Here is a 26,752-nt window from a genome sequence, read left to right as displayed (position 1 = left end):
AAACTAACAAGTTATCACCGTAACTACGTTAGCCTCCTACAACCACTGCTAGGTAACCTTCCCACACATATAGAACTAACGCTAGTTAACTATGACGTCAATTACAAACAAAACATTATATATTAGACATAGAATTATAACAAAAAACACGTACCTCTCAACACTAATGACTCTGTCGGCTCAGTTGTAGGTGTCAGCTTGTAGGCTATAAACGTTAAACCCCTTGTTTGTGTTGCTGCTACATGTTTATCTGCAGGAAACCACCAGCTACGAGTTCAAATTTGGAGCCCACTGTGGCCTGTTGTGACGTGTTTCCGCTTTGCAGTGCAGCTTCCGGGTGGTGGTTACCATAGTAACTGTATCATAGTAACAGGCGAGAGTTTAGCCAAAGGGGTCACCAAACGGCAGCAGGTAATTAAAGCTATTTACTTTAACTTTGATAGCATTAAGTTAAGTTAACATTACGTTTATCAGATAAGAGGAACACTGACATTTCCTAAATGAAAATTCTGTATTGCTTTAACGTTAATTTCTCAAATAATTCACATCATTTAATCACATTCTGTCTAAATGAACTATAGGCTAATGTTGGGTTAGCTAGCTTTAGAGAGCCAGTCTGCCCTTAAGTATACTTAAGTAAAGTTCAAGTATATTTCCCCGAAGTATACTTAATGTAGTATACAAATATCAATGTACTAGTAGTATACTTGTAAGTGTACTATTTCAATACTTATTGGGAATAAATTGGCCCACTTTTTAGTTTATAAAAGTATACTTTTAAGTGTACTTTAAGTGTAAGAACAGTAAACTTTGTGTACACGACTAGATTATATCTAAATTGGATTTTGTACTGCAACTATACTATGAACTATACTACAAGTGAATACTGTTAGTTTAATAGTTATATACTTGTAGCCCACTTTTTAGTTTATGAAAATATACTTTAAAGTACTCTCAGTTTAATAGCTTTCATACTGCAAGTATACTTGTGTATACTTGTGGCCCACTTTTTAGTTTTAATAAAATACACTTTGTATACTTTAACTTATAGTACCTAGCCAATGATTTATGTATCACATAAAGAGACTTGCTCCTTTTGCTATTCAATCAATCAATCAATCAATCAATCAATCAATCAATCAATACTTTTATTGCCATGTCAACCCACAGTTGATTGGTATTTGTTTCGGTGCAGAGCTCATTAAAAACAGACAAAAGACAAAAGCACACACATAAAAAACATAGTGTACATAGGAGACAACCATCTACATTTATACAATCATTCAGACCAATAAAATCCTGAAATGCTAAAATACTGGTCCTTGTGCTATTGCAACTTCCCCTAAAGTGTCTAGTGCAAAACATTCCTAAGTGCGTATTGGCTGGAGCGCAATTCCTTCTGCATTTGACTTGATGTTTTGTGATGATAAAAAATAAATACATTTTTCTCACATGCCTCCACGGTGAACGGAGAATCCAAAAACGTAGAAAATTCTTGATGAATTGAAATAAATTAATATCAAATGATTCATTTACAAACTCTCACACACTTTAATAGGCTACTTTATAAAAAAGTAAGCACAACTACAAGCTAAGTATCTTTCTGTAGGCCTATAAGGCAGGAATACTTAATTATACTTTGCTTAAGTATATCTCGATCAAAAGATTAAGTACAAGTATAGCCAGGTATACTTAGACTTTATTGTATACTTGTCAGTATAAGTTTTAGACTTGTCTGTATACTTGTCTGTATAAGTTACATATACTTAAGTATATCTCTGATAAGTACATAAAAAGTAAACTGAAAGTATACTCTCTTATTTTAAGTTTAAAATAAGTATACTAACAGCACACTTGAATAAACTCCTATTTGGTACAACATTGTTTGACATAGTAACTGAGTAAACAGATACTTTTCCCAGGTATGAGTGCAGATGCAGCTTTCGCTCTTCAAAACCAGTCCTCCACCGTTGACTATGGCGGGAAGGTCCCTGTGGAGCACCTGGACTATGATTACATTGGAAAATGCAAGGATGCAAAATACCTGAATAAGATCCTGAGAGTACTGAGGTAAAAGCCACATAACTGAGCTTGAGGTGTGAAGGGGCGAGTCAGAATTGATTTTGTATGTTCATCAAATATTCATTAAGATAATTCTCTCATCCTGGAAAATGTACATGCACTATTGAAAATAGATTACATACCACCAATTGTAAAAGGATAGTAGAGCACATCATGACACCATACATTCTGATAAACTTGACTTGCTACAAATTTGGTCTTTCAGAATATAATGTTTTACTTTGTGTAAAGGTCTGGCGATGAGGGCATTTATCCTCATCTGATTAAGTTCTGTGAGAGTCACTTGGAGAAACTGGACCCGAGGAGCCGAGCTCTCAGGAAGGAAAACCCTGTGGCCACAGCAGCCAGCCTCTCTAATGATGAGTGGAGCCAACTTGTTGATGAGTTGAAGGCATGCTACACATTGTAGTAACATTTCTTTTATCAATCATACTCACTTCCTGCTCTCTTCTTATATGGCCGAAATGAGTAATCTTTATTAATTAAAAATAATTTGTTCTTTACAGACGTGGCAAGAAGAAACCAAAAAGACTGAGACTTCACTAAAACAGCAGTCAGTGTTTGATGATCTAGTGAATGAAAATATGCCACCAATAAGAGGTTCCAATTGCTCCGTTCCACTTAATCAGGTAAAAAATGTCTCAACAATGTACCTAACATGTACATTTATGTATACAAGAAATATACTAAAATTAAGTCTGATGTCACCACCACAGACTTTAGGTCCAAAAGAAAAGAGGAATTCTTCAAAACTCCCACGTGATTATCGAGAATGGGACAAGTGAGTCATACAGTCTCTACTACATTTGTCTTTTATATTCAGAAGAAAGAACACACTGTTACAGCAGCTGCAGGCACTGTACATAAAAGCTGCCACACATTTCACTTTGTAAAAAGGCCTTAGCTAAGCTTCTTTCATTACAATGATCCACAGTTAAACGGTTGATGCTGTTCTAGAGCATCATTTTGCGGAATATCTTCCTTTACCCAAATATATTTCTCTCTATTTCCAGGTTTGATGTTGAAAACGAATGTGAAAGAATCGATGGAGATTTGGTCAAAAATGATTCATCTGTCATTATAAAAACAGGACACCCCAAAATCAAGACTAAAGTGAATGTTTCATGTAATGTATTATTTATATCAGCTCATATTTATCTTGTGGTCATAGCGAAGCATTGTGTATACTGAAGTTGTGTGTGTGTCTGAAATGTGTGGTCTCTGCAATACATCCAGTGCTGACACAACAGGAGAAGCTCCTTCTGGCGAATCGTGAAAAGGACAAAGGCAATGAAGCTTTCAGAGCAAACGATTATGAGGAGGCAGTTGCATACTATTCCAGGTCAGGCTCTTAAAATAACTCATTATTATAGAAAGCCTTTTACATCTCCTAAGGGGATTATATTGTATTTCCTGGCATTTAATTAGACTTATGTCATTCATTTAAGTCTGATTCCATTCCTATTTACTGTAACTCTAAGTGTTTGTCCATTCACCTCATTATGAATAAAGGTTTATTTTATTTTTGGTCTTCCATTACAGGAGCCTTTCCATTATACCAAATGTGGCTGCATACAACAACAGAGCCCAAGCAGAGATCAATCTCAAGCACTGGCACAACGCAATGAGAGACTGTTTGAGGGTACTCAAGCTGGAACCAGGCAATATGAAAGGTGCTTTCCTTTTTTTGTACAGTAGCACTTTAATGGAATTATAACAACACATGTAGACAGAAATATGATTATAATGTTGGCATCATTTTATATTTCCACTACCTCAAAAAACACTTTACAGCACAGGAGTTAAAGAGGAGGAATAGTTTTTTGTGCATGTACTTAAGGGCTTTGACGGTCGGCCGTCGGACAGTTTGGGGCCGTTGGTGAGGGTCCGTCGGCCATATTTTTGCGGTGTGTCCCGCACCGTCAGCTCTAGTCTGCACGCGTTGGAGGTTTTGCGGCCGATTCAGCATGTTGAATTGGCGGTGCACGTCGGTGAGACAAATCACTCTGATTGATTCAACTTAAACTAAACAGTGCACGAGAAGAGAAACAAAAGCGAGGAAAGCAAGCCAACGAGTAAAGACAAAAGGAAAAACATAGAAATCTCTTATTTTTCATCTTTATCTCATCTGATCATTCCAATACACAGATACATGGCCATCTGGAATGAAGCTAAGTGGTGAGTAAGAGGTCTTAAAATGGTCGGCAGACGCTGGTTGTTTCATGTACGTATCATAACAACGGCTTGTATATCCACAGTCCTCGGTCTTCCGGTTTCCCTTTTTGAATGACAAATACAGACGACCGTGATCTGCTGGTGTGGAGAGTTATTTCATCTCATGCAAGCGCAGAACGTACGTGCTAACTGGTCATCGACTGTAGTCTTTGCGATGTGTTCAAATGTAGCTCGTCACCAAAAACAAAGGCGACGTGAGGCAGCGCAACAGACGGACTTGGTCGCCACTAGTTCTCTGACGTCGGATTGGTGTGTCCCGCAACTTAAAAGGTCAAAGTCCACACCAAAGGGAGTTCCTCTCCCCCACAGAAACACTGCTCCTGAACTGCCTGAAACGCCTTGCTTGAAGTCCTGCCTTTTTCTTCCGTTATGTGGTGATGTCACCAAGAAACACATTTTGCCCAGCAGCTAGTTTGGCAAAATGTGTTACTTGCCAAACTAGCTGCTAGGCAAAATATGTTACTTGGTGACATCACCAAGTGAGCAGAAGCTCAAACAGAGGGTGAAAAGACGTGCTGCAGCACAGCCGGAATGAGAAAAGTAAAGTGTTTTTTGAACATTAAAACCTATAAACATGCTCTAGTAGAAACCCAAAATACAAGTATGCACCTGAAAATGAGCATGATATGTCCTCTTAAACAATAGCTTCAATGTGTGTAAAGTCTATACTGTATGTGGTTTATTTTTCATCATCAGCCCTGCTACGTCGTGCCACCATTTATAGTCACATGGGCAACTTCCAAATGGCTGCTGAAGACCTGAGGGTGGTGCTCAGGAAAGAGCCGCAGAATGCTGCAGCCACTGTAGGTGATACAAGCACTGAGGCATGTTGATTACATGCCAGTAGCCTTTTTGTCCACTAGGTGTCACTAAATTTGTGTGAGATCAGGCACTTAAAACAGATTGCAGCTGCTGCAAGATATTAATACAATCACATGTAGTCTGTTGTTACTGTAAATAGAGAATGGTGTAGCTTTTTCAGTTGTTCTATGTTAGATGTGAGCTCAGGGTGTATTTTATTTAGTCGTCACCTTTGAGGACATTGTTTATATGTCCATTCAATACATATTAGGGATTTTAATGTACTGTAAGCCATTCACTATAGCTCAGTTGTATATGGGTGATTGTGGTATCAATAGTGTGTCACCTTTGTTGACTTACTTAACAGAACTTGGGTTCCTACTTTTGACAAATTCTAATGTGTTTATTATTTGTGGTTTAGAAACTTCTGTCTGAAACAGAGAAGAAGATGACGGGATGTCAACCAGAGCAGCAAAGCAAAGGCAAAAAAATCCTCATCCAAGAGGTAGAAGATGAAGATGACGACAATGACGACGAGACAAAAGCAGAACAGACTGGTGAGATTGTGTAGACACCTCCATAATCAATATCTATATCCTTGACATACACACACGGACACAAGCCAGTGAGCGTTTATAATTCCCTGAATCCATCCAGAAATCTATATATGATCAATTTAAATGAAGGTAATGTTGTCTTAGTTGTATTTAATACAACATGGACAGTTTAATTAGATTTTAGAGATAGTCTGCTTTTTAAATCAGTATCCGTTATGTGTTGTGTAAAAGCAGCATTTTGCAGTTTTTCAGTGGAAAAATTATTCTTGTACCAAGGCCGTGCATTGAGTAGCAAGCCCTTACTCCCCAATTACTACTGCTGATCTTAAATCAATATAAAAACTAACAGCCATATACGTAGTGCAGTAGATCTGTAGCTCTATGGTGGGTAAAATGACTGAATTTGCTTAGTTTTATAATAGAGCCTGACCAATATATTGGCATAGATACTATCGTAGATTTTAGTAGGGCTGGGCAATATAACAATATATATCGTTTTATATACTTTTCTATATTGTTTCTATCACAACATACGCTAGGCCTATATTTATTTCTTTTCTCTATAATTTCACTTAAAATGTTCATTTTGCACTCAAACTCTAAAAATGAGAAAATAGTCTGCATTTTTCATTTGTCAAGTATTTAATTCATACAGGAGTTTACAAAAATAGGCTTTACCATGTGGTTATTTCATATAGAATACTTATTTACTGAACTACCAGAAAACATGCTAGATCATGATATTTAACCTTATCAAGATATGAAATGATCTCTATTGTGAAGATTTTGGCCATATCACCCAGCCCTAGATTTTAGTTTATCACAGAAACATTAGTGTTTAGATATAATGTATGTCAGCAATAAGTAACATTAAATTGTAGTACAGAAATGCAAAAGATATATATTTGAGAGGGTTTAGAAAGTTTCATAATTATCTAGTTATTCCACCAAAGAGAACATTTGGTTTATTTTCCAAATGTAAAATGTCCCACTCAGAACATGTCTTATTCTTAATTATTTCATCGCAAGATTTAAAGGATCCTGATCGAAAATATTGTTACATTATGTAATTATTTGTGTCGGCTGATGAACCGTAAACTTTCAAATATCGACAGTCGGCAACAAAATTCCAATATTGGTTGCCCTATTTACAGAACTTAAAACTCAGCATTGAAATTTGAATGTATAAGACTTGCTGAATACTCTGTGGTTGGTCAACATCCAATATTTTGGGTTCCTTGGGTACCCACGAATCTCCCCTTTACAGACATGCCCACTTTATGATAATCGCATGCAGTTTGGGGCATATTTTTTATGCTAAATGCAGTCCCTCTGAGGGTTTCTGGATAATATTTGTCATTGTTTTGTGTTGTTAATTGATTTCCAATAATAAATATATACATACATTTGCATAAAACAGCATATTTGCCCACTCCCATGTTGATAAGAGTATTAAATACTTGAAAGATCTCCTTTTAAGGTACATTTTGAACAAATAAAAAATTTGATTAATCATGGACAAACATGCGATTAATCACAATTAAATATTTGAATCGATTGACAGCCCTAATATCTGTATATTTGTCCCCACTGTAGCTGCCTGGCCTAGGATTTGCCCTCTAATCCACTGATTTTCACAAAACATCCGAGAAAGCCTCACCAATCTGGTAATAGTAGGGTCAGTCACTTTCATCCCAAACCCTTCTGTCGGTCTGTGCTATAGAAAGAGGAAACACCCCATGGCCCTCTGGGTAACGTGACATACGGTCTATGCTGTGCGTGCTATCTGCCCTGCCCCCACCCAGTGCTTTCATAATTCACTGCTGAGTGTGGCTGCTTCCTGGAACTCCCTCTCTGAAGTGGCTCTATGTCATGTGTGTCCAACCCTCCCCCACTGTGATGTAACCGCTGACTCCTTCCTGTGGGTGTGCCTCCCCCTTCTCTCTCTCTCTCTGTGTGTTCTCTCTGGTTCTCTGCCTCCCCTCCCTCTCCCTTCTAGCTCATCCGGTTGAACCCAGCCAGCCTGTGGGAGGGGAGGAGAGCTCAGCTGCTCCTGCCGAAAGGGGAGACATGGGTAACGCTCAAAAGAAGCCCCACAGCAGAGGGGACGGGGGTCCTCACACTGACTCCAACAACTCCCACCATGGACACTGGAAGAGCAAAGGAGGCAGCTCTGACAAGTACAAAGTCACGCAGGAGTCCAAGGAAAAGGTAGCCAATGGATCAGGCAAGAGGGGCTCGACAGCTTCAGCCCCGGCTGATCAGAGCAACAGCGGTAAAGACACTCCGGTTGGAGGAAATGCAGGGGAAACTGTCAACCTTGATGCCCCATGTGGAGCCCTGCCCCCACCTCTGTCCCGGCTAAAGAATGAAGGGAACCTGCTGTTTAAAAATGGACAGTTTGCCGATGCACTGGAGAAATACTCGCTAGCCATTCAAGGCTATACAGATTCAGGTAGGGTGGAAGAGTCCTCATGGTTGCTGCTGTTGTTGTTATTATAGAACATGGTTGGTAGATCAGTCACATAGTGTGTATGATGTTTGATATTGGATATAAGTTTACTATAGTATAGCATAGTTTACTATGCGCCTCCATGTCAGTATCATTTACACTGTGTGTTATAAACAACTGGCCCATATTTTAACTGACTGATGTTTCATCACCAGTCTCACCCATATTTGAATACATATTTCTTTTATGGTGTTTATGCTCTGGAGACTGTTTCCTATAACTGGCCAACGCAATTGTAAATCAAAGGTCATGACCTTGCTGTCATAATACCAGTGCATCCATTTAGTTTATATTGCTTTATCACAGTGTAGGATATAACAAAAATAAAACACCAAAGAAGATATTTTCCATGAGAGAAATTATACCTAAACAACAGAAATGATCTCTCCAAGGAGACATTAATGCACATAGTCTAGAAAAAGCAACAAAGATTTCAATATTTAGGAGCTAAAAGTTTGGGCTGTTTGTTTGTGTATTTAGTGATTTTTGTCCCTACAGCGATGCGTCAAAATGTGGCCGTTCTATGTGGTGTATACGGACAGTGTTTATGTTTTAGCCTCGGCCTGGCGCTAAGCCTCTCAGCTCAGGTCTGTCCAGGTCACATGACCGCTAACCACTCACTGTGAAATTGAATCTGTAGGACCGCAGCTATAATTCTCACAGAGAGGGAGAAAGTGATGGAGGGAGAGAAACTGCTGCCTGTCGGGCTCATCCACCATCAAACATACTCTCTCTGTCTATCTGTGGACTGCTATAATGTACTCACTATACTATATACTCTATAAGTGACTGGACATCATCCAAGGACCATCCTCCGTCTGATGTAGGGACGGCTACATGTAATGCAGACAGAATAGAGCTCAGAGCAGAGATGAGGATACAGTCTTTCAGTGGTTGGTGGTCTGTCAAAAAGGGACACTTATTATTGACATTCAAACGGTCTTTTACAGGGTCTCAAAGTCATGTTTGGGTCTGTATATTGATGCCCTAGTTTGTACCACTAACATCCTGCACATGCCCTACTGTCACAGTAACCTCACTAAGTGTGAGGAGTTGCTGAGACATCATCATCACTGCCTCACTGTGTCATCATCCATAATCTAATTTCATCTGATGAGGTGGCATGCTAAGCTGACTGTTTTTAATGTTGCTCTGTCTGTCATATACAGTATAAGCCTGATTTGCCCACGTCAGTGATAGTGATGGTGAAAACGGTGTCCCGTTAGGCAAGTGGAGAGAATAGGAAATTGTGCAGTCTGTGTGGGCAAGTTCCAGGAGAAAACGTCCTAGAAGTCGTTCGCGATTATTCGCTAATGAATCAGCCATTTTTTATCTGTTCAAAATGTCGTTTTGAAAGTCATGCTTCTAATGCTGATGCAAGTTCTTCAGACAGTCAATACAGGATGCCATCATTGCAACACACACACATACGGCACCAAAGGTGGAGTGTGACGAGATATTGGCAGTATAACAGACACTGAACCTCTAATTGAAATCCATGTCCTTGTTGAGCAGGACTCCCATGTTTCCATCTGTGTCAGGTCAGAACACACTGTACTGTTGCGTACAGCCAGTAACCTCTGAACATTTTAAATCAGTCATTCTCAAAGTGGGGTCCGGGGACCCTCAGGGGTCCGTGGACCCTCAGGGGTCCGTGGCACTCTGTCAGGGGGTCCACGGATTAATTAGCCATAAATTATAAAATGGTGCTGTATCATTAAAAAGTACATATCTACAGGTGGGGACCATTTGCGCCAATAAAACAAGCATATTGTGTCCATTACTTTCACTTGGGCAAATAGAAACTCAATAATCCTGCTGCTGCTTAGCTTAGCTTATTAGCCAGCCAGCTAGCTAGCTGATGAACATAGGGAAATACTTGAGTCAGTCCACATCGTCAAATGACGCTAAGTCCAAACCAGCTAAGTTGAGAAAATATGACGACAGTTATAACAAGCGACAGTGACGGGAGACTAAAATGCGTCTAAGGTGCTGGCGATTGAAGCCAGCCAAGCTAAAGCGACATCTGATTACAGTGCACCTGGAATATCACAGCAAAACAAAGCGGTGTTAACATGATTCATATTGAAATATGTTTCTGTTTATCACTATTAAAAAGGTCTGAAGTATTTAGGTTGAAAAGTTTTAGAATAAATAGTTCTAATGGCATCTAAGAGTATACATGGCAGTAAGCATTATGCTTAATCTGGCCCCAAAAAGTTTGAGATGCCTTGTTATAAATGATTCATACAGGCTTTTTAAAGCCACACACAAACCAGCCAAGAGATTATTTAAAGCCTGTTTAAATGTTTGACAGTGTTACAGATATTCTGTCTAACAGATCCCAAGAGATTGGTAAGCTACGTACACTGTTTCTGAGTTCTGTTTCTCTTTTTTTATGCAGGAATCGATAGTCCAGAGGATCTGTGCATTCTGTATTCTAACAGAGCAGCCTGCTACCTTAAAGATGGCAACAGTCAAGAGTGCATACAAGACTGCACAAGGTGAGACACGTTATTTACTATCTTGTAACACTGTGTACAGAAAAAAGGTAACGCCTACTCCATTCCACAATATTTTTATTGACCCTTGTTTCGATCCTGCTTGGATCTTCGTCAGGTCAGTGTTTACTCGAAATGTAGTCAATAAAAATATTGTGGTATGGAGTAGTGTGCAGGCGTTACCTTTTTCTTTACTGATGCTGTTCTGATAGCCTCACACCTACGTAATGTGCATATAATTAATTTTTAAGCTGTGGGTGTCAACCCAAATTTCACAATTCATACTGGGTTTTACCTTGAAAAGCTTCTCATTTCCAGCCTTCATTTAACATCATTTGACATACCTCAGTAGCAGATGATTATTATTTTATGAGGTTATTTGCACTAGGGTGTGTTGTAAGGAATTTTTATTAATCTCTTTAGAAGTTGTATAAGGAGCAAACTCAGGATAACTTGAGGGAACCTCCCATGTGAAAGCCTTTAAAAACTTGCTATGTTTGCTTAAGCTTCAACTTCAAGGGCAAACAGGGTTGTGTGATGGTTCATTCACACATACACCACAGTACATGTGTACACCAGAGTACTATATACTTACACAGCACAAGATTCCCAATCCAGCCCTCTCAGACAGTAGCATGTATAGCAGACTTGATCCTTTGCTCCTGTCTCATCACATCTATTTATACCGACCAGAGCCCTGGAGCTGCAGTCATTCTCCCTCAAGCCCCTCCTTCGCCGGGCCATGGCTTATGATTCCATGGAGCGCTACCGTCCGGCCTACGTGGATTACAAGACCGTGTTGCAGATAGACACCAGCGTGCAGGCAGCAAACGACAGCGTCAACAGGTATTAGCCTTCACTTCTCACATCACTGAATGAGTGTCAACATTCATATTCACATGGAATGGTCTCATTGGCATCACAAAGCCAGCATTTGGCTGAATAAGATATGGTAAAGAGATCTATGATGAAAGTCTCTTCGCTATCCATTTTAATTCTTTGTGACACATAATATCATGAGGTGTCTTAGATTAGGAAATAAAAAAGGTATGAGATAAGGAATCACTCTCTGTCTTGTATAATATTATCAAAGACTTAATTCAATCAAATTAACAAACTTACAAAGTCTTATTAGTGGCTAACAGATTTAGCTGGTGTTCAAAAGCAGCTCCAACTAGAGGCTAATTATGGCTTTCAGAGTGCATGTCCTCTCTCTGTTACGCAATAGGGAAACTCACCTGGCTGCTTTGTGTTCAGGAGTGCCAGAAGGTCACAGCTTTAGCACACGTCCATATATATCTACAACATGTAACAATAAGATGCTTGCATAAAGACACACACTAAACAGTACAAAACTTGGTGTTAATTGCACATACCTTTAAGACTTACTTGCTGTGAGCCTTTTTAATACTTTGTCTGTGTATTCCATCTATATGGGTGTCCACGTGTAACATCCATGTATCCTCCTCCAGGATCACCCGGCTGCTGATCGAGCAGGACGGCCTCGAGTGGAGAGAGAAGCTCCCGGACATTCCCCTGGTGCCTCTGTCAGCCCAGCAGCACCGCATAGAGGGGCCACCCAGCGCAGAGGTCCTCCAAGCTCGAGCAGAGATGGCAGTCAGAGATGCAGGTCTGTTTTTAAAAAGTCATAACCATGAACTGTTGAGATTTGTCCCCCAAAACACAGGATTTTACACTTACTTGGGGCTAGAAATATTCTTTGGGATATTCTTTTTGCTATAAAGTCTCGACAAGTCACATGTGGACAGTGTTTTCGGGCTCCCGTGTAAATCCTTAACACGGCCCTTACGAAAAAGTAGTATCCTATATATATTTTATGAAGTATACTTAAGTAAAGTTCAAGTATACTTCCCCTAAGTTTACTTCACGTAGTAAGTATACTAATATCAATGTACTAGTAGTATACTTGTAAGTGTACTAATTCAATACTACTTGGGACTAAATTGGCCCACTTTTTAGTTTAGAAAGTATACTTTTAAGTGTACTTTAAGTGTAAGAACAGTAAACTTTGAGAACACAAGTAGTTTACATCTAAGTTGTATTTTGTACTGCAACTATACTATGAACTATACTACAAGTGAATACTGTTAGTTTAATAGTTATATACTTGTAGCCTACTTTTTAGTTTATGAAAGTACACTTTAAAGTACTTTGAGTTTAATAGTTTTTTTTACTGCAAGTATACCTGTATATACTTGTAGCCCACTTTTTAGTTTATGAAAGATATACTTATATTGCTTAGCCAATGATTTATGTATTACATAAAGAGACTTGCTCCTTTTGCTATTTGACTTGATGTTTTATGATGATAAAAAAATACTTCTTTTTTTTTTCTCACATGCCTCCACGTGAACGGAGAATCTAAAAACATAGAAAATTCTTGATGAATTGAAGTAAATTCACATCAAAACATTAATTTACAAACTCTCACACACTTTAATAGGCTACTCTATCAAAAAGTATGCTTGACATCAGTAATTTTACATTTTTCATACTAAACATATGATAATCTTGTAAAATAAGATGCATTGTTGTTGATTTGACTGCTACACAATAGTGTATAAAATACTTTATTACTTCCACCTCGACTAACAGCAGCAGTTAGATGATATGGGCACATGAATGAATCAGTAATAATTGATACAGTAATACCCAAAGTGTCTGCATTGCCGTTGAGTACTTAAACTTTTGACATTTTGATTAAAATAATTGCGTACTTTTGTGACGGAATGACTGGTTTCGTCACAGGTTGTGAGTCAATAGTATAAAGAAAGTCAACCGCACACAGGACAGGAGAATAGAGCATAATAAAAACACTCATGTATTGAACCCATGAAACACACCCACAAGCAAAGCAGTTGAAATCAGCAGACCAACAATAAAACCTACCTAACCTAATGTTACATAGTTTACATTTTCATTGCAGGACTTGTGATATTTTGACACAACAAAAGGATTCTTCTTCCACCACCGTTTCACATCGACGTAGAGGATTAAAAGAAAATAGCCTCTATATTTTTACGACTAAAATTCAGCTTGTTCCTGTTTCTCTTTCACTCCGCACTAAGATAGGGGGGGAGAATGTCAAAGGCCTAATTTTTATATAAGTGGACGTGTCACCTCTGTTCACTGACCAAGCAGTTTTTCCATTCCCAGGGCTGTGCTACAGCTGTTATTTTTAAAGCCGAATGAAAGAATAGACCTGCTGGCACAGTTTTTCCTCCCAGAAGACACTTTGCAGCAGATTGATTAGCCCTTAGTCCACACCGTGGCTGACTGCTGACTTAACTCTCAAGCCTCACGTCCAGCTAGCACAGCATTAATTTCAAGGGTTTAACCCCTCAAGCTTTTATAGCATACGAGACTGGCATATTCCCTTGTGTTAGGCTTCCTTAGAAATAAAATAGAGGTCAATTAAAGCAGCAGTGGGTTTAAATGGAGCAAATTTGATTAAAAAAGGTTAATTTTATAAAACGGTCACTATATCCCGACAGTAGTGCATGAGACAGGTAATCTGAAAAAAATCGTGTGCCTCTGTGTCCTCCGGTGCTCCTAATGGCATCTGCAAGATTTCACAGACCAGAAGAAAACAACCAATCTGAGCTGATCTGGAGCCTGTCGTCTCTGAGCAGCTGTCAATCACTCATGAACTCCGATCAAACGGTCAAACTAGGCAGCGCTGATCAAATATGTGAGGGATAAAGTACAGCGAGCCGGTCATTGTTGTGAAAGAATCCCCTTCAGGGCGATGAGAGACGGCATCGCCCTGAAGGGGTATCTTTCACAACAATGACCCGCTAGTTGTACATTATCCCGCTTATTACACTGCTACTTACTTAAGAAATCAATAATTTGACACAAAAACAGTCCGCCAGAGTCCAACATTCGAACTGCGTCCATAGCAACGGTCTGCTATAAAGAAATAACAGACCGTAGAACGCCGTGATTGAACAATCAGAATCGAGTACTCAACAAGGCCATGGAATAGGAATCACTATTCTGTTACTATAATGCCTATTTCTCTCCTCAAATGTTTTCAGAATCATCTTGTAGTGTACTGTTTAGCTGTAAAATTAGAAAGTTTGTGACCCGGCAGCCATGTTGAGATCTGTTGATGAAATACCAAGCACCGCCCACCAGCCAGAGCACACTTTCTCATTTTACAGCTAAACAGTACACTACAAGATGTTTCTGAAAACATTTTATATGAGAAATAGGCATTACAGTAACAGAATATTGATTCATATTTGATCAGCGCTGCCTAGTTTGACTGTTTGGTCGGAGTTCGCGAGTGATTGACAGCTGCCGCTGTTGAATGAACAGCCAATAGGAACGCTCTCTCTCTGAAGTGTCCTGTGATTGGCCAAAGTCTCCAATCACAGGCTAGATTTTTGTAAAGCCTGAAAACAGAGCCATAAGGAGGTGCAGAAGTCTAGTTTTCTCTCAGAACACTTGAATTACAATATGCTGAAAGGTTATGGATTTTCTGCCCAATAATGCCAAAAATATTCTGCATACTGAAGCTTTAACATGTATTGCAAGTGTCAATGTGGATTCATTACTTCACCCGAAAGGAGAACTGCTCTTCAATGTGAGTAAGCAATAATCACCACTTTACTTTGTCTTGCAGAAAGGAAAGCAGAAGTGCGTTTCACAGCGCTGAAGCAAGAAGGGAATGAGTTTGTGAAGAAGGGCCAGTACCAGGATGCACTGGGAAAGTACACTGAATGCCTTAAGCTAAAGCCAGAAGAGTGTGCTATCTACACCAACAGGTTAGAGGAACAACCTCACATCAGCATGAATAAACACCAACATCGCTGTGGCCTCTTTCACTTTCTATTCCTCACACTGCGTTTGTGATGCTCTACACTTGTTACTCATGGTTTGTTTCCTAATAAAGCAGGAATGTCAGAACACACCCAGACAATCAATGTGTTGGTTTGGATAAATTAAATCAGACCGATTAATTATCTGTCATCTGCCAGGCGGTGCATGCAATCCCAACCAGTCTGTCAGTGGTAGTAAATTAGCATGTATTGTTGGTTCCAGGCTCAGGGAACAGCTGCCTGCTTCATCTCTGTTAATCACAACTCCATTTATAGCCACTATCATATTATCTTCATCTAAAGAGACATACAGCGAACTCAGCGGGCATGCAGTGACCCCTCCCTCCTTTCTTTTTCACAATAGTATGTAGATTGTTGACCATGACGCAGAGGAAACTGTGATGCAGACCTGAAAAATGCCCTATTGTGTGTTCATGTTTGTGTGTGTTGAGCTCTGCTGTGGAAAAGAGCTTGTATGTACAGCCACACCAGAGCAAACACACACTTGCTGCTGTCACACAGACTGAAAAATACTGAAAACATATTCACGAAGAAAGCGAAACTATTCCAGAGATGCAAATTCTATCTCATGCCTCATCTGTTTTATGCTTTCAGCCTTTATCTTCAAGTCTGAGTCACAGCCGATGAGTCACAAACTCATGATACCGTTTAGTCACGCATCATATTAGCTGCTGGTGAAAAAAATAAAAATCCCAAGTGATGTGTGTGTGTGTGTGTTTGCAGAGCCCTGTGCTACTTGAAGATGGAGAGGTTTACCGAGGCCCGGCAGGACTGTGATGCAGCGCTGAAAGTGGAGCCGACCAATAAGAAGGCCTTCTACAGGCGAGCCCTGGCCAGTAAAGGCCTCAAGGTAAAGAGAGCTGCCGTTAATGAGAGAATGTGTTTGTTTATAACCAGGGCTAAAGGGAAATCTTTAAATTAGGGCATTAGGGCACGCAAATTTGTCTTAATGCCACAAATTTGTTAAACGCAACTTGCGATTTTTAGATTGTAGCGGGCTTGGTTTTAAAGCTAGAGTGATGAATTCATTGGTACCAACCATGTCATACTAGCTTGTCGTGAAGGAGGTTAAATAACGCTCCAAAGTTACGCTAAATTTTGGCGAGGAAAAACTGGTATGGCCATTTTCAAAGGGGTCCATTGACCTCCGACCTCCAGATATGTGAATGACAATGGGTTCTATGGGTACCCACGAGTCTCCCCTCTACAGACATGCCCACTTTATGATAATCACATGCAGTTTGGGGTAAGTCATAGTCAAATCAGCACACTGACACACTGACAGCTGTTGTTGCCTGTTGGGCTGCAGTTTGCCATGTTATGATTTGAGCATATTTTTTATGCTAAATGCAGTACCTGTGAGGGTTTCTGGACAATATCTGTCATTGTTTTGTGTTGTTAATTGATTTCCAATAGTAAAAATATACGTACTTTTGCATAAGCAGCATATTTGTCCACTCCCATGTTGATAAGAGTATGAAATACTTGACAAATCTCCCTTAAAGGTACATTTTGAAAAGATACAAATGGGTAATTAATTTGTGATTAATTGCGATTAAACATTTGAATTGATTGACAGCCGTAGTTTAAATTCATATAATTTAATTTCTCACACCCTGCTAAAATATTTATAGTGTCACTTGCACATTTTGGTTGCATTCCTGAAGCTGTATTTTGTCTGTCCCTCCACCAGGACTACCTGGCGTGCAGCTCTGACCTGCAGGAGGTCCTGCAGCAGGATCCCAACGTGCAGGAGGCTGAGAAGGAGTTGGAGGAGGTCACAGTGCTGCTCAGGCAGAGTCTGGCCAACGCCGATGCTTCACAAGCCAAACCTAGAAAGACTGTCCCCATCACAGAGGTAGATACACATGCATTTTTCTTAATATTTCAACCGGGCTTCAAGTCAGATACTGTATAGTGCTCACCTGGAAAGTGGCATTGTCTTTTTCCACTCTGGCTCTGGCTGCAGATCAAGCCCCTTGGAATAGTGTTGGCTGTGTGGTGATGAGGGTTTAGTGGCCTTAGTCGGAACTGCAGGCCACACGAACTGCGTATTATCACCCTCTCTCTCTGCATCCACTGCAAAGACATGGTTGAAGAATGTCCTGCATATAAAATGGACTCTTTTTAGCTAACATAATTTGACCCATCAAGTCAAATATACAGCATATTAACACTGGACTGTTCTCAACAACTGCTCATTAAAACTGTAGGCAGCCGTTTCCACTAAACAAGCCCAGACAAGCCACTTAGCATGCAGAATGTGCCCTTGGCTTAACAACACCTGCCTACGTCTCTTGGCCTCTCTCATTCTGTTAAAGTCTGGTATTTACAAGAATGCAGTGTGCACATGAACATAGATGCACATCCACCAACTTACCTATAATTAGGGCTTTAAGCTCCCTCCTAATAAACTTTTTGGGATACGAGATACTGAAGTAGTTTGCAATTTGAACTAGGTCATCTTTACGACGGTGGTTAATTTGGCAAAAAAATGCTCCAAATCAAACAACGCCATGTCCAGTTGTGCGCCCAATAAACTCAGCTGCCTACACACGATCCAATCTCCAAGCTTTTAATAACTTTTGGCTCCGGAAATCTTTTAAGATCCCGGGCGAGCCCTCGTTTATGATACGACCCAGCTCGCTAGGGTAAAGGGAAGCAACATAAAACCAAATTTTCTTGGCTCATTTTATTCACAAGGAGTGAACAAACAACGAAAGGAGGTGAGGCAGACTAAAGGAAAGGGCTTGCGGGTGCTGTTAAAATCAAATAAATAAGTAGAACAAAAAGAGGACTCTTAAAATAAAAGCTATGAATCTAACTTACTTTAAAGAAAACTGAATGGAAAATAAAACCTCACTAACTAACCTTACTTATTAGAACCGAAAAAAACAGTCTAAACAGCACCGTGAACACTAGTGACTCTAGACAAAACAACTATCCTACCGTGTTGAAGTCAGTTATGAAATCTAACCCGGCCCACTTCCCCATCTACGAGTCGAGTACCTCAATTCACAGTTAACAACCACAATTAACATTATATAGTTCCTTAAAGGAGCATAACCATGTGAGAGACACGTTAGCCATGACGACTGTCAGGCTGGCCAAACATTTAAATCTTCAGCTGGGAGTTGCCTCCTTGGGATTGGATGACCGGGCCGGGTACCGATCCAATCAGGAACCTCCAGCTCAGAGAAGGGCGGTGCCTCAGCTGGTGGAATCAGTCCCGTACAGGGGACCACACATCCTGATTTACATAAACACAGTACTACAAAGCCAGGTTAGACAGATGAAGAGGCTGCCGGCTGCGGCCGTAACATAAGCATTGCCATCTTTCCTCAACGTTTAAAGGGACCGTATGTACGTTTTTACACGTAAAAACATTTTTTAATTGTTTTTGTGTGAACAAGTTGTAACCTAAAAAATGAGACCTGCGACTTTCTGGGTTTTCTCTATCAGCCTGTAGAATGCTTTTAATGCAAAGAATGTGGGCCGTTTTTTCTGGGAAAATCCAACGGATGTGACGTCATACACGCTCGCGAGTGCCTTTACTCTCTTCAGCTCCACTACTGGGCTAACAGTGACCTATGCTCACTCACGTCTACGTAGTGTGAGCACAAGCGCGAGCAATAGGACACTGACTGTCCTTGACTTAACGGCCACAGGTTTCACTGTGAACGAGCAATTTCTGATTCTTACATAGAGCCCCTTTAAAACTTCTCCAACAAACCCTCTTTCCTCTGTAAATCCACGTCTGTTCATCTTCTTCCTCAGGTTGAGGGTGACGAGGAAATCTCAGAGAGCAGTCACAGAGGAGAGGATAATACCATCAACCTCCGGCCGACCGACGCCTACGAGTTCGGCCAAGCTCTGTACGCAGCTCGCTGCAGCGGAAACACAGCGGCCTGCGCTGACCTGCTGGCCTCCACGACCCCGGAGATGCTTCCCCAGTTACTGAGCACCCAGGTGGATGGAAAAAACATCATCTTCATCATGCAGGCGCTGGACTCCCACCTCCTGGAGAAAGACCCCAACTTGGTCTACCGACACCTCAACCACCTGCACACCGCCGACAGGTTCTCGGTAAGATACGGTTTATGTCCCATTCATGGGAGGTTTTGGAATTCGCAAAATAACCTACCATACTTGCCAACCTTCCCTTTTTTCCCGGGAGACTCCCGTTTTTCATTGCCCTCTCCCGGTTTTCCTCCCGGGGTCACAATTCTCCTGCATATCTCCCGATTTATGGCAAATTTTCCCACTTTTTTTCCTTTTCGTTATCTTAGTCTGTTTCTGGAACTGAACAGTGTGTATAATCCCTACTGTTTCCACCCGGACGACAATACAGCTACACCAACTGTCGTTTCCTGGTGGAAGAGAGCAATCTATGCTCGCAACACAGCGCAGTTTGAGCTCATGTTTGAGCTGCGCCCAAAGTTGGGCTTTGCTCAATGCAGCGAAAAGATGCATTGAGCATCTTTCCTTGGAGTTAAAGGTTGAATCAAAAGTTTAACATAACAATGCTGGTTTAGTGTACTAAAATCACCAGAAAGCAGGAAACAAAGTCTCTGAAACTCCATTTTTTTCTGGTGATGGACCACCAGACCCCCCATTTTGGTTTTCAAATCCTCACTATTTTTAAGGTCTCGAGGTTGGTAGGTATGTAACCTACACCCTAAAAGGCTGACACGGTCTGGCGCTGTGCCCATGAGACCGTTGGACTTTTTCTTTTTGTTAAGAATTAAGACTATCTTGTGTTCATCTTTGTAGTGGATTATTAGTTCTGTTTGGTTTCTTGGATTTGGGTTTTCTATTATATTTTTTCATTTGAGTGTTTCCTGTTTTCTTTTGATAAGTTCACCCCTCTTGTCTTGTCTGGTTTTACTTCCTGCCTTTGATTGTTTCCCAACTTGGAGTTGGTAGCAGGCAGAGTTCAATTATTTTAATCATAAAATAAACTTACAGAGATCAGAAATGCAGCTGATGCGGCAGGCAAAAAGCTAATCTACAAGGTAAAGTGAAAAGGAACAAAACGCTGGAAAACCTCTCTCAAGGGAGAAACACATCAGACCAGGAGCGACGACAAACTGACAAAGAAACAGGGGAAACACAGAGACTAAATCCACCACGAGAGCAGGGTGATTGAACACAGGTGGAACAAATCAGGGCAGGAAACAAAACCAGACGAGACACAAGAGGGGTGAACTTATCAAAATAAAACAGGAAACACTCGAATTAATGAATATAACAGAAAACCCAAATCCTCGAGACAATTACAGAACTAATAATCCACTTAAAAGATTAACACAAGATGAATTCTTAACAAAAAGAAAAAGTCCAACGTCCTCCGGGCACAGCGCCAGACCGTGACGAAGGCTATTTCGATAAAAAATATCTTAGTTTATTTATAAGTCACGTATCTCCTTACAGAGCTAACATTTAATTTGCTAACTACTTCACCTAATAAATCATTATGTGAGTGATCTGTCCACTTTGTCCCCAGCAGCTGAGCATTGGGTGATAAATGATGCTGTTTTCGCAGGTCGTGTTGATGCTGCTGGAGAAGGATGAGCGTCGCCACATGACTCAGCTGTTCGAGCATCTGTCCGTTGTGCAGAGCGCGGAGTTCACTAAGAACGATGTTCAGAATCTGGCCAACAAATACATCTGACCCCCGCTGACCCCCTGCTGCCTGCTGCATGAGCTGCTGCGCCACTACAACAACTCTTGGATCTATGCAAAACGCTGCACAAGAACTGAGTACACGAAAAGGCAGGAAGCTGCAGAATGTGCCCCCGAAAGCAACGCAGTGGAGTTGCGTTCACTCTCCTGGTCTGTGCTGTAAATGATCTGATCACTGTATGTTTTTGAGTGACAATATAAGGAATATATTTTTCTCTCCAGAACATTTTTGCTATGCAGATTTACTTTTGTACCACCACTAACCATTTGCGTTGTACAACAGGCAGACAGCGGGATACTATGGACCTTTCACTTTAGTGTACTGATAAATAGGGTCCAATGTGCAATGTTATGTAAGGCTACAGGCGAGCGTTTCCCCTACAGGCAGGTGAGCTTCCTTGTTTCGGTCAGTCGTTTGATAAATGAGCTTCCATCAGACACCAGCTAATATTCAGTGCATGCTGAATATTACCCAGCCAAGAAACAAGCGGGGCCATTTGCTACGGAGCTAATTAAGATGTCCGAAACCATTACATAAAGTTATATTACGACCATATGTTCTCTATCTGCATATCTTAAAGCCGTTCTGTGCAGTATGATAACAGTATCTGAACTGATATCTACTGACAACGCTGTAGGAGAAAGTACACCATGTGTAACCTTACACGACTCTTTTGTTTATTCAGCTATGCAATTAGCAGACGTCAAGTCACTCTCAAAAGGCTGGTGTTTGTGTCTTTTCCATAAGGAAGGACACGACGTCATCCAACCTATTTGTTTACCAAATTAGCCTGAAACGCACAGCCATCTTCACAGCAGTTCAGCCAAGCAGACGTGAACACACACTGGAGAGAAGCAGCATCTTTACAAGATGCGTGCCTTAGATTTCAGACTAGGGGTTGACTTCTTTTGGTGAGATACTCCCTAACGAGAGAGTATATTTATGTCACTCAGTAGCTTTTATCAAAATGTTAAATGGTTTGGATTCATGCATCATAAATCATACATATATTCACTTAGCTACATGCACGTAATTGTTTAAAATATGTCATTGATTTGCAGACATTCTGTCAATGTTAAGTATTTAATTATTGGACATTCCAGTCATCCAACATTGAAGACTTGCCTGAATCCAAACCATTCTTTTGTTTTCAAATGTTTTATCTGTTCTACATGAATGTACCACATTTAGTTCAGGGTGACAAGTTGGGGGGCGAGAGGCAATAACTTCACAGTTTCTCTTCACTGTGGTTTTAACGTTATATTTCAGTAGAGATGTAAAACAAAATGTGTACAGTATTCACAGAGGGCTATTCAATAAACTGGGAACATATGTTTTCTTCTCTGTGCTAAAATGAAATAGATAAATAAAAAGACAAATGGAGTACCCTAATTATTTACAGTGTTTGCTTGTGAAAAACGGAGGACGACATTTCATATATATTTTTTTTATTTTTTCTGATATGCATTTACACGCATATAGTAAAGCAAATTACCAAACAAATATACAAATACCTTATGCCATTCTGCACAAATTACAAATTATATCTGGCACTAGTGTTCAAATTAGGATCAAGAAACCGGAGATTTTGGTGAAGAATGAGAGACCGAAAACCGAGGAGGAAGAACAAAATGACAATTTTTGCTTTAAATGCGGGGAGGACTGCAGCATGTAGCCTTATCCGCCGAAACCGAAAATCAGTGTTCATTCAGTAACAGACCTGGGTCAAAATACCATTCAAGATGCTTTTTACCTCACCTGGTAGAGGTTCACCTGAGCCGGCTCAGTGGCCTCGACAGAGCCGACCACTGAGCAGTAAAGACGGGCTTAAGCAAACACTCTGAAATAAAAGTGTTGAAAACAGAATTTGACTTCAAGTCTGCTCAGCAGCACCGATTGGCAACACAAACGGGAACCACAGGACGGATCAGTAGGGCAGGTTAACCCAGACCCGACCTGTGTGTCCCTGTTAACCTTTGTGCATTGCAGAACATCTACATAATAAGAAATACAGGTAACAGTGCAGGTGCCTCGGGCCGTTCTGCGGCCTCGGTTATTTGCGTAGCGTTTTGTGAAGCATGTACAAAAACAGCAGTCTGTATGTCTGTATGATCCTGGGTCTTGTCTTCATTCATCCCCATGGTGTAAACAGGACGCACTATACCGTGTCTACAGGTGACGAGTCAAAAGGTATAAGATTTAACAAGAGCCTGAGTGCTGTCTTTGGTAGGCAATTGAAAAGTCTTCATTTACCATGTCTACCACAGTATGTTCTGTATGTGAATGAGCATCCCTCCTACACAGACAGACGTTCTGCAACCTATAATGAGTCGTTGTTTTTTGAGTCTTGAAGACACAGTGGAGAGAGAGAGAGAGAGAGAGAGAGAGAGAAAGAGAGAGAGAGAGAGAGAGAGAGAGAGAGAGAGACACGAACACAGAGAACACAAACAGCTTCTTGAAGGCACCATGAGTTAACAAAGAAAGATATCAAAGCTCTCTCTTACTCAGTGAGGCGAGGCCGTCAGCCTGAATAAATCACCTTTGAACAGGACAAAACAGTTTCTTTATACAATTTCACAGAATTGAACCAACCCATTGGTTAATTTTAATATAATGATTTTCAGCATTATCTCGAAAAAACCGTGGCCTTCCAGAGACCCTTCCTCAAATCAAACCCTCACCCACCCGCCCCCCAACATATCATCACAAGCTTTCCACAGAACCTAACGAGGCCCGGGTTTCCAGTCATCTTGGCACGAAAACACACACACAGTGAGGGTTTTAGGCAGCTATAGGTCGAAAAACTGTGGCTGCAAAAGAGCTGCAGCTCCCACAGTGGGACTACAGCTCTGTCTCCATCCATCTAAAATGAATCTCACTTGTGTTACAAATTGATTTTAGTGCTAAAATGATGTAGGATGTTGAGCCCAGGCCTTATAATTACACTTTACAGTAGGGATGCACCGATACCGCATCGGATATCTGGCCGATACTGACTCAAATAGCTGGATCGGGTATCTGACAACGGGGCCGATCTACTCAATTCAATTCTATGTTTATATACTAAATACATTGTTAGTATTTCCAGTAAATTTTGAAGATTTCTTACCAAGTTGCTGGTGTACGATTTATTATTTTAATAATAACAATTCAGTAGATTTACATCTATGTAGTTATTTGTTACATTTTGTTTTACGTTTCAAGTTAGGAAAGCAATGTTTAAGTAAAGCCTGACACATGAAAGAATGATCCTAGTCTCTTCCACACAGTGAGGCAAGCAGCTTATTAATTAAAAAAACACTGGTATTGGATCGGTACTTGGTCGATACCCAAAGTCCAGGTATCGCTGTCAGGACTGAAAAAGTCAGATCGGTGCATCCCTACCTTACAGGGTTCTTTTCAAACAAACATCCAGGGAAAAGACAAAAAGAAAAGTCTAATAATAAATACAGACAGGAACACAAAGGTTCCTCTGTTACTAATAACATCCGGGGGGGAAATAAAAAAAAAAAAGGAGGAAATAGTGAATCATATTGCCTGGTCCCTGTTGGAGTTCACTTCTGGAAAGCTGTAAGATTCCTGCATGGTGTTTGCATCCGCATTGTAGAGCCAAAAATCAAATAGAAGAAAAACCCGGCACAGTGGTTTTATATTAAACCTACACAGATCGATAGGACAGCGACAGAATCAGTGGGCCTGTCTCTGTTACGAGTGGTGAGTGGGGGAAAAAAAGTGTCAGCAGTCTGCGGGTCGCACAGGGAGAAACACCAGCATTCACAACCTTAACATTTCTCACATGGCTGCCTGTTATTACTTTCAACAAGCCCTCTGACGCACACACAGATCTCTGTTTTACTCAGGGGATCCCAAAATAACACGTCCCCTTTACAAGGGAATAACAGAAAACGCAGGTTAAGCTGTGATTGTTAGTTTAATGGAGGAGAAGATGTTAACTAAAAAATAGCATCTGTGCAGCACTTAAGGTATTTCAGATGTCCGTCTGTATACAGGAGTTCTTGGACTGCTGCTGGGTTTGGGTTTGGGTTTGGGTTTGGGTTTGGGTTGGATGTTGTGGTTGGTTGTTGTTGTTGGTTTCTTTTAGCAGCTCTCTGGTGTTGCTGTGAGAGTCCAGCTCAGCAGGGCACACCAGGTTGACATTCTCCTCTGTGATGAAGCAGAGAGGGGGGATCTCTGCGCCGTGGCCCAGGGAGGAGGTGGTGGAGGTAGGGGAGTGGGGGGTGATCACGGTTCCGAGTCCCTGCGAGGAGGACGAAGAAGAAGCGGGGCAGGTCTCCAGGCGGTCGTTCTCCACCTCGGGTAAGGGGCTGACGGTGGCGAAGCGCGTGTGGTAGTCGCCTCCGCCGGAGCCGTGGCTACAGGACGTCTTCATGCTTTCCAGGTCGGAGCAACTGAACTCGGAGAAGTGGCTGGAGTGGGAGTCGGCCACGGACGGCAGGCTGCCGCTCAGCGACGGAGAGTCGAACTCCGAGGAGTTGGTGCTGCGCTGCTCCAGCAGCTGGGCGTCCATGTCCTCCCGCGTCTCGTTGATCTTGGTGCCGCCTCCGCCGCCTTTCTTGCGCAGCTTGCCTTTGCTCTTTTTGCCCCCCGAGCCGGTGGAGGAGGAGCAGGATGCCTCTTTGGCCCACTTGGCAGAGGCCCCCTTGCCTTCCGAGGAAGTGCAGCCGTTGGAGGGGCAGGTCCAGCCGCAGCGGCCAATGTGGCTGCCGTCGTCTACGCTGCTGCTGCCGCTGTGGTGCCGTAGTTTGCCGGGTTTGGATTCAATGTCGACCTGGACCTCCATACTGTTTCCATCTCTGGAACATGGGAGGAAGCGGGAAGCATGAGTTAAAAGGACTGTCAAAGTTAACGCAGTAATAACACGTTAACGCAAATTCGTTTTAACGCCTCTAATTTTCTTAACGTATTAACACAACTTGCGATTTTGAGGTTGCAGCGGGCTCAGGTAAAGCCACCAACAGCTCAGGTCTAGCTGAAGCTAGAGTGAGGATACTGGTATCATATGAAACTAAAAAAAACTAAGGAATCCATTGATACCAATCATGTCATACTAGCTTGTTGCGAAGGAGGCTAAATAACGCTCCAAACATGCGCTAAATTTTGGTGAGCAAAAACTGTCATGACCATTTTCCCACAAGTCTCCCCTTTACAGACATGCTCACTTTATGATAATCACATGCAGTTTTGGGGCAAGTCATAGTCAAGTCAGCACACTGACAGCTGTTGTTGCCTGTTGGGCTGCAGTTTACCGTGTTATGATTTGAGCATATTGTTTTATGCTAAATGCAGTACCTGTGAGGGTTTCTGGACAATATTTGTCATTGTTTTGTGTTGTTAATTGATTTCCAATAATAAATATATACATACATTTGCATAAAGCAGCATATTTGCCCACTCCCATATTGATAAGAGTATTAAATACTTGACAAATCTCCCTTTAAGGTACATTTTGAACAGATAAAAAATGATTGATTTTTTAACTATGGACAATC

At 41.1% G+C, this 26,752-nt stretch overlaps 2 protein-coding genes across 3 annotated transcripts in view; one reads left to right on the top strand and one right to left on the bottom strand.

Moving 5' to 3' along the window:
• Positions 1 to 284: 284 nt before the first annotated feature.
• On the top strand, positions 285 to 22,634 carry LOC119497433 (sperm-associated antigen 1A-like). Of its 2 annotated transcripts, XM_037785562.1 has the most exons (19): positions 285 to 411; positions 1,923 to 2,070; positions 2,314 to 2,473; positions 2,589 to 2,711; positions 2,799 to 2,863; positions 3,096 to 3,208; positions 3,319 to 3,424; positions 3,625 to 3,755; positions 5,014 to 5,120; positions 5,540 to 5,675; positions 7,675 to 8,130; positions 10,592 to 10,691; positions 11,382 to 11,534; positions 12,161 to 12,318; positions 15,340 to 15,481; positions 16,280 to 16,406; positions 17,250 to 17,414; positions 19,334 to 19,642; positions 21,102 to 22,634. In XM_037785562.1, the coding sequence occupies exons 2-19, from the start codon at positions 1,925 to 1,927 to the stop codon at positions 21,228 to 21,230; spliced, it is 2,826 nt and encodes a 941-aa protein (XP_037641490.1). In that variant the 5' UTR covers positions 285 to 411; positions 1,923 to 1,924; the 3' UTR covers positions 21,231 to 22,634. The 2 variants fall into 2 exon arrangements, with proteins under 2 accessions (XP_037641490.1, XP_037641491.1); XM_037785563.1 differs by lacking the exons at positions 285 to 411; positions 1,923 to 2,070; positions 2,314 to 2,473; ... (3 more) ...; positions 3,319 to 3,424; positions 5,014 to 5,120 and having other exon boundaries at positions 3,737 to 3,755.
• Positions 22,635 to 22,673: 39 nt separating this feature from the next.
• The window catches only part of LOC119497434 (E3 ubiquitin-protein ligase RNF19A-like), a 30,578-nt gene continuing 26,499 nt past the window's right edge, over positions 22,674 to 26,752 (bottom strand). The window contains exon 10 of the mRNA XM_037785564.1: positions 22,674 to 26,056. Within this exon, the coding sequence (XP_037641492.1) occupies positions 25,231 to 26,056 (826 nt within the window). The 3' untranslated portion in view covers positions 22,674 to 25,230. The remainder of the gene's footprint in view (positions 26,057 to 26,752) is intronic.

Source organism: Sebastes umbrosus, chromosome 11 (genome assembly GCF_015220745.1).
Source record: "Sebastes umbrosus isolate fSebUmb1 chromosome 11, fSebUmb1.pri, whole genome shotgun sequence".
NCBI lineage: Eukaryota > Metazoa > Chordata > Actinopteri > Perciformes > Sebastidae > Sebastes > Sebastes umbrosus.
This window is presented reverse-complemented; position numbering and strand designations above follow the sequence as displayed.

Bases quoted from the DNA above. Each gene is read 5' to 3' on its own strand.
- LOC119497433 (XM_037785562.1), top strand. From the start codon at position 1,925: ATGAGTGCAGATGCAGCTTTCGCTCTTCAAAACCAGTCCTCCACCGTT. The intron at 3,756-5,013 runs GTGCTTTCCTTT...TTTCATCATCAG, and splicing joins GGAACCAGGCAATATGAAAG to CCCTGCTACGTCGTGCCACC. The intron at 11,535-12,160 runs GTATTAGCCTTC...ATCCTCCTCCAG, and splicing joins GCAAACGACAGCGTCAACAG to GATCACCCGGCTGCTGATCG.